Below are 13,350 nucleotides of genomic sequence, written 5' to 3'. Positions count from 1 at the left end.
CCCGCTCCAAAAAATGTCACAATTATTACCGCAGTAATATTGAATCACGTCTTATGATGGACAAGTTTCTCTGCTTCCATAATACAGCAATGCAAATAAAATCAAATAAACCTAACTGTATTCTGCTATCAAGCAAATGGAGCAGTAAAATGGTGTAATGTATTTTTAAGCAAATAATCAGCGCAAAAAAAAATTAGCCCTGATATCTAGGCCTATGGATATCTGTAACACCAGCAGCAGACAGAACATGCAATGGGCCCTATTCTGCTGGACAATGTCCTCCAACTCTGCCTGCCTAACTCCTGCTATCACCAGTAATATATGCAGCTGGATTAGTCCTTAGAAGGACTGTTAGTTCAGATAGATATATATCTTGCTGTGGAAAACCTATACCTAACTAATATACCGCCAATTCTGTCCCTCACTCAGCAGCACCTCTTCCTACTCTGCCTGTCTAAAGGGCAGACTGAGATGAGAATAGGGTCACCGGGTCTTATATATACCCAATGACGCTATGCGGCCAGCCAATCACTGTAATGCCACAACCAACATGGCTATGGCATTACAGTGAGTGGCAGGCAAACCCTGCACGTTAATTGGCTGCCTAAAGAGCACCAAACATGCGGGGCGGAGACCCGAGCTCCCGCCTGAGCAGCATCCCAAAAGTACTCGCCGAGAGCCGAGAATCTTAAGCAGTGAGTCACATATCAAAGTCACATGTCAAAGTCACTTATCAAAGTCAGATGTCAAAGTCGCTAATCAAAGTCACATATCAAAATCACTTTTCAAAGTCAGATGTCAAAGTCACTTATCAAAGTCACACATCAAAATCACTTATCAAAGTCAGATGTCAAAGTCACAGGTCAAAGTCACTTATCAAAGTCAGATGTCAAAGTCAATTCTCAGATGGGGTAATTAGCCTCCAACTGACATTATTCTGATGTTTGATTTTGATATCTGATCATGTCCTAAAATAGACACTGTACATATGCCACATATTGGAAGTAGTAATCATAAATTTCAATATTAACCCTTTAACGAACCATGCCATATGACGTAGGATAAAAGCAAAACCATATGCTCTATTTGTAGAGACATGATTAAGGGTGTTTGCCCCTCATTAGTGCAAAGCAAGAAATCCGATTTGGCTAGATTAGAGGCCTGTGGTAAAGAGGGACATGCCTGACATGCCAGTAAGAGGAGCTTTATAGGCACAAGAATTCAAGTACCGTTCTTCTCTGAATTGACAATTTGCATATTTAATTTCCCAGAGCAGCATTACATGGTCTAAAGCAGTGGTCGGCAAACTTTTTTGCACCAGGGACTGGCTTTAAGCAAGACCAGTTTTCAATGGCCCGGTGGGGGTGGGGGCGGGGCTTTGGTCATATGTGGGTGGGGTTATGGAGGGGTGGAGCTTAGTGCATACTTATCATATAATTATGACATTTATAATGAGAATGTGATTCAACTTACCATAGGTTCAGACTGAGTGGGAGCACCAGGCTTGTTTCCCTGGATCAGTGGGAGCACTGGGCTTGTTTTCCTGCAACAAGACGGTCCCATCTAGGGGTGATGGGAGACAGTGAAACCCGAAGTGTGTTCCTTATGTCCAGTCTACTCCGTAATCTCGTTTTTGCTGTTGTCATGGCAGAAAACCCAGTTTCACAAAGATAGGATGTTGGAAAAGGAAGCAGAGTTTTCAGTGCTTTGGTGGCGATCCCAGGATATTCAGCCTTGACTTTAATCCAGAATGTTGGGAGATTTGAAGTCTCAAACATACTTTTAAGGCTACCATCATTTGCAATCTCAAGCAGTTGGTCTTCTTCAAGCACGGACAAGGTCGATTCACCTGGCTTGTTCACAAATGGGTTGCGAATCCATTCCTTCCTAGTTCGTGGGTCTTTTGTGGTCGGAAAATAGCGCTCAAACTCTTCTGAAAGCTGAGATAGGTGATCATGCACCAGCTGGGAGAATGAAGGCTCAGGCTCGGTCTCTTCCAAAATTCCTGCTAATGTTTGAAACATGTCAAATATCCCTGTTCTCACTCGCCGTCCCCACACTTCCAGTTTGGCTTTAAATGCAGAAACTTTATCTGTCAACTTGAAGGCAGTTGTCATTCTCCCCTGAAGTGACAGATTAAGTTCGTTCAAAAAGTTGAATATGTCACATAAGTAAGCAAGTTTTGTGACCCATTCCTTACTACTGAAATGTGCTGCAAGTGGTGATTCTTTTTCTAAAAGAAATCTATAAAGCGGGTCTCGTAACTCAAAAACTCTGGCCAGTGCTCTACCTTTAGAAAGCCATCTGACTTCTGTGTGTAGGAGAAGACGTTTGTGCTCCGCGTCCATCTCCTCACAGAGCTGCTCGAACAGACGTGAGTTAAGGGCATGTGCTTTTATGTGATTAATAACTTTAATCACATCTTGCAAAACGCTGTTAAGTTCAGGTGACATTTTTCGGCTTGCCAGCATTTCTCTATGGATGACACAGTGCGTAGACTCGCATTCAGACGCAACCTCTTTGACCCGGGTAGTTAAACCAGAAAGCCGTCCCGTCATGGCAGCTGCTCCGTCTGTGCATATACCGACACAAAATGACCAGTTTAGGTTTCCTGATATGTAATCATCCAAAGACTTGAATAGTTCTGCACCTGTGGTGTTGGCTGGCAACAATAATGCACATAACATATCCTCATGCACATCCTCCTGAAAAATATATCGCACATAAACAAGCATCATTGCCTTGTTGTCAACGTCAGTAGACTCGTCAACCTGGATTGCGTACCATGGTGACACATTAATCCTCTCCAACAATTGTACCTCGATGTCTTCTGCTATTTCATTAATTCGTCTACTGACAGTGCTCGCTGAAAGAGGAACCTGTGCCACTTTTTTAACCGCAGCCTCTCCTAAAAGTTCCTGGCAAATGTTCTTAGCGGCAGGCAGGATCAACTCTTCACCAATAGTGAAGGGCTTCTTAGCCTTGGCAAAGCGATTAGCCACTAAGAATGATGCTCTCAGAGCAGACACATTTGTTGATGTGGTGGCCTTCAATAATTGCTTCTGTCCTTCGTGTTCGCGTTTTTTTCTTTCAAAAAACTCCAAAGGCTTGTCTTTTGATGCAGGGTGCTTGGTCTGTAAGTGGCGAACCAGTTTTGAAGGCTTCATGGCCTCGTTGGATAGCCGGTCGCCACATATCAGACAGAGTGGGCTTGGGGCATGTGAATCGCCAGTTGCGATCAACCCATAATTTAAGTAGGACTCATTGTATTTTCTTTTAAATGCAGCTTTCTTTTTTTTAGCAGTCATGGAGTCTTCATCTGTCTCATTGGGTCTTTCTTCCTTTTCAAAGAAGCTCTTCAGTGATGTTTGTTTTTTACTCATTTTACAAGGGTTAGAGGTGAAGGCGTAGTGGGCCCCTAACACAGAAAGATGGCTACTGCTACTGGAGACGGGCACTGATGATGATGACCACCACTACTGCTGCTACTGGAGACGGGCACTGATGATGATGACCACTACTGCTGCTACTGGACACAGCCACTGCTGTTATGAATTTTCACTGTTATTTGCTTTTTTCACTTTAACCAGAAAATCTGCTGCTGGGCCGCACGACACCAGAACACAGCTACAGGAGTCATAAGGGTGGGACACCTGATGTCATATCTAGCTACCCATTAGCATCCAGAGCCCCTCCCCCTCCAACTCGCAGCTAGCAGGAGGGGAAGGAGCGCTGGACACACATGACCTGCTTGTCCCTGCTCCTGCCTGAGCACATTCTGTGAGTAGGGCCGCATGGCTAATTATCTATTCACTGCCAGTCCCTCCTCCTCTTTTCTTATAGGCTACTGATCACATGCTGGCTTTCTCCCTGCTGATCCTCTACAACTGTCAGCGGCGCCGCGGACCGGCTGAAAAACCCCAACGGCCCGGTCCTGGTCCGCGGACCGGCGGTTGGGGACCTCTGGTCTAAAGGACTTCTCACACTGGCATGTCAGGCATGTCACTCTCCAGAAGGACAGAAGGAGAGACATTACCCCTTAGATACTGAACATTTGCCAAACCCAGACTTGTCCATCAGACTGCCAGATAGTAAAGTGTGATTTGTCATTCCACAGTACATACTGTATTTCCACTGCTTCAGAGTCCAGTGGAGGTGTGAGTTACAGCACTTCTTCTGATGCTTGGTGATCTAAGTCTTGGATGCAGCTGTGTGGCCATTCAATTCAAGTTTTGTATTCATATTAATGCCAGGGAAGGTTTAAACCTCTGCAGGTATTGAGTAAAAAAAACACAACAACCACTGGAAGACCATACAACCGTAATGATGTATAGCAATCAAGTCAGTGGCATAATATCCATCATGTGGAAATCAGCACTAGGACCATGGAATGGCAAACCATTCGGTAGAAATACATAAACAAAGAAAAGGGCACACCAAACTTAAGGGTCTCAAAGGGTACGTCAAAGAAAGCTATCAGTATTGGTAATGAATAGAATACCTTTATTAAATACTAGGTAACAAGTGGAGCTACAGGAAAAGAAATGAAGTACACGCGCCGATGAGAACAGCACCATTTAATAATGTATTTAATAATGGTATTTTATTCATTACCAATACTGATAGCTTTCTTTGACGTACCCTTTGCCCTTAAGTTCGGTGTGTCCTTTTCTTTGTTTTGGTATTGAGTTAGTAGAGAGTTAGTGACTTTTATGCTTAATGCTCCTTCTCTGTAGTGTTTTTGGTCTGCCACTAAATGCTTCCAATCTCAGTTAATCTGGAATATTTTGGAGTGAAGACAATTCACAAACTGACTCATTACCATGGTGGCATCCTATGCAGCACCATACTTGAATTGAGTGAATTCTTGCAGGGGGCAACGCGGGGGCATTTATGCATATAGCATTTATGCATACTTTATCGAAGTGCCATAATTTATCAAAGTGCCGCTGCAGTTATATATGGCATTGCTAATATTCATCTTTCTTCTCTTCTTACAGTTATATATTTCTCACTCCTATGTGTGATCTATTCCGAAAACTGCTTTGTACCTCCATGCAATGCTCTGCAGCCTATCACTGGTATATATTTCTCACTCCTATGTGTGATCTATTCTGAAAACTGCTTTGTACCTCCATGCAATGCTCTGCAGCCTATCACTGATATATATTTCTCACTCCTCTACGTTGTTTAATCCATGATACTTTAAGGTCATCACACTTACTTTAACAGTTTATGATCCATGTAGAGTTGCCAGTCTGTTTTTTTTTTTGCAGTTTTATGGTCTCCTGTTGTCTTAAGCTAGTTGATTGATTGCTAACGAGTTAAATCTGTGTAGATCTAAGCAGATACGTCCCTATATATTGAGACATAGTCAAGGGACAGCATTTATGCGGGGACTTTTATGCATATAGCATTTATGCATACTTTATCGAAGTGCCATAATTTATCAAAGTGCCGCGGCAGTTAGATATGGCAGTTGGACAGGGCAGGAGACAGGTAAGACATGCAAGACAATTAAACAATCTTGCTTCCAGGTCATCTTTTTGGCAAACAGTATTCACCATTTGTATCTGTGCCATTTATATTCTGGCTGCTACAATCATCCACATTCACCGTTCTCCCACAAATTCGGCACACTTCATCCATATTAACTCCTCACTCCTCTCTTCTCCTATGTACAGCTGTCATGCTCTCTTCACAATGTTATACCACACAGATCCATTCATTCCCACCATACAACACAGGAAACGCTCTCACAAATCACTCAACCATCTGCTCACTCTCTGTATCTTCCTTCTCTTAGTCGCAGGTGATATTTCTCCTAATCCAGGACCCTCCAGTAATAACACTAACTCTTTCCCTGTTACATTCAGAAACCCTGCTAATCTCATTAATATTCCCTGCATATCTTCTGTCTCATTCAACTGTGCCCTTTAGAATGCATGCTCAGCATGTAATAAACTCTCTTACATCCATGACTTTTTCCTCTCTAATTCCCTCAACCTTCTGGCTCTCACTGAAACCTGGATCCAGCAGTCGGACCCCACCGCCGCAGCAGCTCTCTCCTATGGTGGCCTACACTTTTCTCATACTCCGAGACCTGACAACAGATCAGGTGGAGGTTTTGGTCTGCTTCTTTCAACAAAATGTACTTTTCAGGTTATCCCCCCAGTACCCTCCCTTATCTTCCCTTCTTTTGAGGCCAACACATTCAGACTCTACCGGCCCTTCGCCCTGCGAGTGGCGGTTGTCTATCGCCCTCCAGGTCCCTCCCGTCAGTTCCTGGATCACTTTGCTGCCTGGCTTCCAAATTTTCTATCCTTCGACATCCCCACGATAATCATGGGAGATTTTAACATCCCAATTGGCGATCCTCTTTCCCCATCTGCCGCTCACCTTTTGCAACTAACCTCCTCCTTCGGCCGTTCACTGCTTGCTAATTCTCCTACACATGAGGACAGGAACACATTGGACCTGATCTTCTCCCGGCTTTGCTCAGTACATGACTTTACTAACTCTCCCCTTCCACTGTCTGACCATAATCTTCTTTCATTCTCGGTCAAGAACTGTGACTCTACTCAAGACCCCCCCACTTTCCACACTTATAGAAATATATGCACCATTAACACCCAGAAATTTATGAAAAAGTTGCAATCATCATTGGCCCCAATCTCCTCCCTCTCATGTCCCGACTCTGCATTGAAGCATTATAACGAAATAATGCTATGCGCCCTGGATGAAGCCGCACCTCCTACACAAAGAACAATTCGGCATAGACGGCGACAACCCTGGCACACACCTCAAACACGTCTTCTCCAGCAGTGTTCCACGTGCGCTGAAAGGCTGTGGAGAAAATCTAATCTGCCCAAAGATTTCCTCCATTATAAATTTATGCTGAAAACATATAACTCTGCGCTTTATCTCTCCAAACAAACCCACTTTAACAACCTCATAATCTCACTTTCCAATAATCCTAAATGACTCTTTGACACGTTTCATTCTCTCCTCAATCAAACAGCACAGGCCCCGATCACCGACCTTAGCGCAGACGATCTGGCCAATTATTTTAAAGAAAAAATTGACCATATCCATCAGGAAATTTTCTCCCAATCCCCAAACGTTTTGCATGCTCTCCCCCGCCACATTGTATCTTGCTCACTTTCTGATTTCGAACCAGTCACGGAAGATGAAGTGATCAGACTCCTTGCATCTTCTCGCCCTACCACCTGCACCAGTGACCCTATTCCCTCAAATCTCCTTCAGTCCTTTGCTCCAGCTGTCACCACTCACCTAACTAAAATTTTCAACCTCTCCCTCTCATCTGGTATCTTTCCCTCTTCTTTTAAATACGCCAGATACATCCATTACTTAAAAAAACATCCCTTGACCAGAACTGCATGGCCAACTACAGACCTGTTTCCAATCTTCCCTTTATCTCTAAACTCTTGGAACGCCTGGTCCATTCCCGTCTAATCCGCTATCTCTCAGACAACTCTCTTCTTGACCCTTTACAATCTGGTTTCCGCTTTTTACATTCTACTGAAACTGCCCTCACTAAAGTCTCTAATGATCTAGTAACAGCTAAATCTAATGGTCACTATTCCCTGCTGATTCTCCTGGATCTCTCTGCAGCATTCGACACTGTGGATCACCAGCTCCTTCTCTCTATGCTCCGCACTGTCGGCCTCAAGGACACTGTTCTCTCCTGGTTCTCCTCCTATCTCTCTGACCGCTCCTTCTCTGTGTCTTTCGCCGGCTCCTCCTCCTCTCTCCTTCCCCTTACTGTCGAGGATCCTCAAGGATCAGTCCTAGGCCCCCTTCTTTTCTCCTTATACACCGCTCCCATTGGACAAACAATCAGCAGATTCGGTTTTCAGTACCATCTCTATGCTGATGACACCCAATTATACACCTCTGCTCCAGACATCACCCCTGCATTACTACAAAAGACCAGTGATTGTCTTTCTGCTGTGTCTAACATTATGTCCTCCCTCTGTCTAAAACTGAATCTGTCAAAAACTGAACTACTCATATTTTGTCCCTCCATTAACCTACCTGTGCCCGATATTGCCATTTCCGTTTGTGGCTCAACCATTACTCCCTAGCAACAAGCCCGCTGTCTTGGGGTAATTTTTGACTCAGATCTTTCCTTCACTCGTCACATCAAATCACTCGCTCGTTCATGTCATCTACACCTCAAAAACATCTCAAGAATCAGGACTTTTCTCAACTTTGACTCTGCAAAAACTCTTACCGTTGCTCTTATTCATTCTCGTCTGGACTACTGCAACTCTCTACTTATCGGGCTCCCTCTTACTAAACTCTCCCCTCTCCAATCCGTCCTTAACGCTGCAGCCAGGATCATATTCCTTTCCAACCATTACACCAATGCCTCTTCCCTGTGCCAGTCATTGCACTGGTTACCCATCCAATATAGAGTTCAATTTAAACTTATCACACTTACCCACAAAGCGCTCCATGCTTCAGTACCCCCTACATCTCCTCCCTTGTCTCAGTCTACCACCCTACACGTGCCCTCCATTCTGCCAGTGACTTAAAACTTAAATACTCCATAATCCGAACTTCCCACTCCCGTCTCCAAGATTTCTCGCGTGCTGCGCCAATTCTTTGGAATGCATTACCCAGGACAGTTTGATTAATTCCCAATACCTACAGTTTCAAGCGGACCCTAAAAACCCATTTCTTTAGACTGGCGTATCGCCTCCACACACTATCTGTCCATCCCAGTTGTCCGTCCCAGTTTTCCCTCATATTAAAATCTTCTTCAATTTCAGGTTCATACCAACCATGCACATACAGTGCTGGCCAAAAGTATTGGCACCCCTGCAATTCTGTCAGATAATACTCAGTTTCTTCCTGAAAATGATTACAATCACAAATTCTTTGGTATTATTATCTTCATGTAATTTGCTTGCAAGGAAAAAACACAAATGAGAATGAAGCAAAAATCAAATCATTGATCATTTCACACAAAACTCCAAAAATGGGCCGGATAAAAGTATTGGCACCCTCAGCCTAATACTTGGCTGCACAACCTTTAGCCAAAATAACTGCGAACAACCGCTTCCGGTAACCATCAATGAGTTTCTTACAATGCTCTGCTGGAATTGTAGACCATTCTTCTTTGGCAAACTGCTCCAGGTCCCTGATATTTGAAGGGTGCCTTCTCCAAACTGCCATTTTGAGATCTCTCCACAGGTGTTCTATGGGATTCAGGTCTGGACTCATTGCTGGCCACCTTAGAAGTCTCCAGTGCTTTCTCTCAAACCATTTTATAGTGCTTTTGGAAGTGTGTTTTGGGTCATTGTCCTGCTGGAAGACCCATGACCTCTGAGGGAGACCCAGCTTTCTCACACTGGGCCCTACATTATGCTGCAAAATTTGTTGATAGTCTTCAGGCTTCATAATGCCATGCACACGGTCAAGCAGTCCAGTGCCAGAGGCAGCAAAGCAACCCCAAAACATCAGGGAATCTCTGCCATGTTTGACTGTAGGGACCATGTTCTTTTCTTTGAATGCCTCTTTTTTTTCCCTGTACACTCTATGTTGATGCTTTTTGCCAAAAAGCTCTACTTTTGTCTCATCTGACCAGAGAGCATTCTTCCAAAATGTTTTAGGCTTTCTCATGTAAGTTTTGGCAAACTCCAGCCTGGCTTTTTTATGTCTCGGGGTAAGAAGTGGGGTCTTCCTGGGTATCCTACCATACAGTCCATTTTCATTCAGACGCCGACGGATAGTACGGGTTGACACTGTTGTACCCTCGGACTGCAGGGCAGCTTGAACTTGTTTGGATGTTAGTCGAGGTTCTTTATCCACCATCCGCACAATCTTGCATTGAAATCTCTTGTCAATTTTTCTTTTCCGTTCACATCTAGGGAGGTTAGCCACAGTGCCATGGGCTTTACACTTCTTGATAACACTGCAAACGGAAGACACAGGAACATTCAGGTCTTTGGAGATTGACTTGTAGCCTTGAGATTGCTCATGCTTCCTCACAATTTGGTTTCTCAAGTCCTCAGACAGTTCTTTGGTCTTCTTTCTTTTCTCCATGCTCAATGTGGTACACACAAGGACACAGGACAGAGGTTGGGTCAACTTTAATCCATGTTAACTGGCTGCAAGTGTGATTTAGTTATTGCCAACACCTGTTAGGTGCCACAGGTAAGTTACAGGTGCTGTTAATTACATGAATTAGAGAAGCATCACATGATTTTTCAAAGGGTGCCAATACTTTTGTCCACCCCCTTTTTTAGGTTTGGTATGGAATTATATCCAATTTGGCTTTAGGACAATTCTTTTTGTGTTTTTTTCATTGAAGACAAATTAAATGAAGAGAATAATACCAAAGAATTTGCGATTGCAATCATTTTCAGGAAGAAACTGAGTATTATCTGACAGAATTGCAGGGGTGCCAATACTTTTGGCCAGTGTAGCACCCCGAGGGCTTGGCTGCTACAGGGGTATTGCACCTCGAACCAGAGGTGTGGTATTCCACTCCCGGGTAAGGATGGAGTGTGGACTAGAACTCAGTTAGCTGCATGCACCACATACATCCCATTTCCGGGGGACAGATCAACGGTACTCCCACCAGATAAATGTGCAGGTACGACAGCGTCTGTCCCTGGCTGGAGTGGGAGGGGGGGAGGAATATCCCAGTGGTGCAGGAGCAGAGAGGGGAGGGACTCTGGGCATAGGAAGGAGCCCATTGGTGGCTAGTCACCTGGGCTCGGGTGTCAGAGGGAGAGTTCAGTCAGACAGAAGAAGAGAAGAGGAGTAGTGACAGGGAGCAGCAGCCCTGTCTGGGTGCTGCTCCTGAAGGGAGCAAGAGAGAGAAAGACAAGAGGAAAGGAACAAGGAACAAGGAAGGAATGGAACCCGGTAGAAAGGCCCAGAGACATGAAGGAAGAGGGAACCCTGAGATCCCACGAGTGAGCTAAAACGGGTGAAGGGTTGGCAGATCAGGGTACCGGATCCCGAACTGGTGGAGGCCACTTATCCTCAGCCAGGAACCGGAGGTCGTGGCCACGTCTTGGCGCGACCACTCACTACACTCACCACGAAGGCGCGCCACATAGGGTCAGGGAAACCGGAGATAGGTTTCGCCACCAGAAGGCCCGAGGAAGCTGGACATGGGTGGGTCGCTAGTGGGGACGGCCAGAGAAAGGAACGGAGAAAGGAGTTCAAGGTCACACTCTGGAACTGCCTGGGGGTTGGTCGAGCCCCGTACCTGGTGGACGCAGCATGGCTCGGGTCGTCATCACCTGCAGGACTGACGTTAATAACAACTGTGAGTAAAGCATTGAAAACTGCAATCAGTCTCTGTGTTCCATCGCACCACCAGCACCATAGGTACCGGGACGCTCTTACTATCACTCCCTTCACCCGCACCAGCTGCCCTGAGGCTATACCTCTCCCGTTGGGGGTTATACCACCATAGCTGCACATATATACCATCGGCCTCAGCGGACTGTTTTGCAGTGGCGGCCTTGCGACCGCAAATCAACGGGTGGCGTAGTCGGACACTAATACCATCATACCAATAACTGCCACTTAGTTTGACCACCCTGGGCACGGACCGGGTCACCGCCACACGAAGACTACTACCCCCATCGGATCCGGCTCCGGGTATTCCCCGCGCGCACGCGCGCCGCACTACAGCACTGGCCCAGGGGGCGCGTCAACTTTGGCGTAGTCGGCAGGATTACGTGCCCGCAACCACCGGGTACTGCGTGCCTGAAAAAGAGACTTTTTACTTACCTGTGGTGAAGTTTCCCACCGTCCGGAGTCGTTTCCCGCCATCCGGAGCCGATTCCCGCCATCCGACGCCATCTTCTGCCTTCTTCCCGCCATCCGTGGAGTTTTCCCGCCATTGGGCGCCATCTTGAGGACGCCGCGCGGGAAGAAGAGGGGTGTGGACTCCGAAAGCCCGCGAGAACTGAAGCCCCGCCTCACGTCCGGACGTTGCTAAGGTCCTGGAAGGAGCCCAGCAGACGCCGACGTCACAGGAGCGCGACCGAAGGTCCTCAACCCTGGCGATCCACTGCGGAGCCGCGGCCTACGGAAGAGGATGATCGCGAGGTAGGCCGCGGTCCACTAGGGGGGAGGAGGATGTCGGATACGGAGGAGAGCTTCACTACCGCAGCCACCATCCAGCACCGCGTCCATCCCGAGAGGCAGCAGAAGCGGATCGGAGGCCGAGGATGACGCCGCGGGGGAGGCCGCAACGACAAGTAAGGGGAACGCCGTTACTCCGGGCCCTGAGGCCGCGGACCTGCCCCTACCTCCCGCCGCGGAACCCGAAGCTCTGGGTGCCGCACCGCCCGCTGTGCCTCCATCACCAGCAGTTAGCCCTCCAGCAGCAAGCTCTGCAGCGGAGCCTCGCCCAGGACCGTGCTCCCCAACATCGGGCACGATCAGAAAGTCACCGGCCTGGTTGAAAGGCCGAGTGCCCGCGGGCGCTGCACCCCAGCCGGGGCCCGTGGACCTCTCTTCACCCCCGCTGGAAGACGCTCGATTCGAGGGGGACCCCACTGGAGAAGACCTGATGGGGTTCACTCAGGAGACCCGGGCGGGCGCCGCCCGGCGCTATGAGACCTGCCGCCAACAACTGGCAACGTTTGAGCGGGAGCGGAAAGAGAGGAAAGTGAAGGAGGAGTGGCTCCACATTAAAAACGTGGAGCAGAAGACAAGGACCCACCAGGACCCCCCCACGTACAGCTCACGGTCCCCGAGTCACCGGGACTGTTGTTAAGTTTCACATGGCATGTGGCTGGGGCATCATCTAAGACCCGAAGACCATAAGCCAGGTGTTTGTAAACAGGAGCGACGTAGAGTCCCACCTACCGGAGGGGCACAGTGGACGGGACCTGGTGCCTGGAGATACCGTCACCTATACCAGGCATAAGGGAGTGAAGGGGTGGTACGCCCTTCATGTCCACCGGGTCAAGGAAGAAGAGGAGCAATCGTACCAGGAGGAGGAGGAGAAAGAGGGCCCGGACGGGTCTGAACCTGAGGAAGAGAAAGGAGCGTGTGGAGCACACCGTTAATCGTAAACGGTAAAAGAGGAGATGTAAATAGTTACCCGACCGGGTATAAGGACTGTTGTGGGACTGTTTCCACTAAGAGTGTGGTCCCCGTTGGGACAGAAAGAGAACTGTTGCCTATTTTTGCCCTAATCCCTAACCTGACCGAGGACTGAGAGCGGTCATCCCTTCCCTCTACCTGGCTGAAGACTGAGAGCGGCCAGATCCCAAGATCCCAAGAACCCGAGAATTCAAGAATGTTTTATTTGAGAATGCCTTAATGTGAAATTTGATATGATGCCAA

The 13,350-nt window shown here is 47.1% G+C and overlaps 1 protein-coding gene across 1 annotated transcript; it reads right to left on the bottom strand.

The window, feature by feature from the left end:
- Positions 1-1,153: 1,153 nt before the first annotated feature.
- LOC141247055 (SCAN domain-containing protein 3-like) lies at positions 1,154-3,383 on the bottom strand. Its single transcript, XM_073669185.1, has 2 exons — positions 1,619-3,383; positions 1,154-1,161 (listed from the first exon to the last, which is right to left on the bottom strand). The coding sequence occupies exons 1-2, from the start codon at positions 3,381-3,383 to the stop codon at positions 1,154-1,156; spliced, it is 1,773 nt and encodes a 590-aa protein (XP_073525286.1).
- Positions 3,384-13,350: the final 9,967 nt, after the last annotated feature.

Source organism: Phyllobates terribilis, unplaced genomic scaffold (genome assembly GCF_046119375.1).
Source record: "Phyllobates terribilis strain yellow unplaced genomic scaffold, ASM4611937v1 Scaffold_2__4_contigs__length_985480577, whole genome shotgun sequence".
NCBI classification, from domain to species: Eukaryota; Metazoa; Chordata; class Amphibia; order Anura; family Dendrobatidae; genus Phyllobates; species Phyllobates terribilis.
Note: the sequence above shows the minus strand (reverse complement) of the source record. Positions and strands in the feature narration are given on the sequence as shown.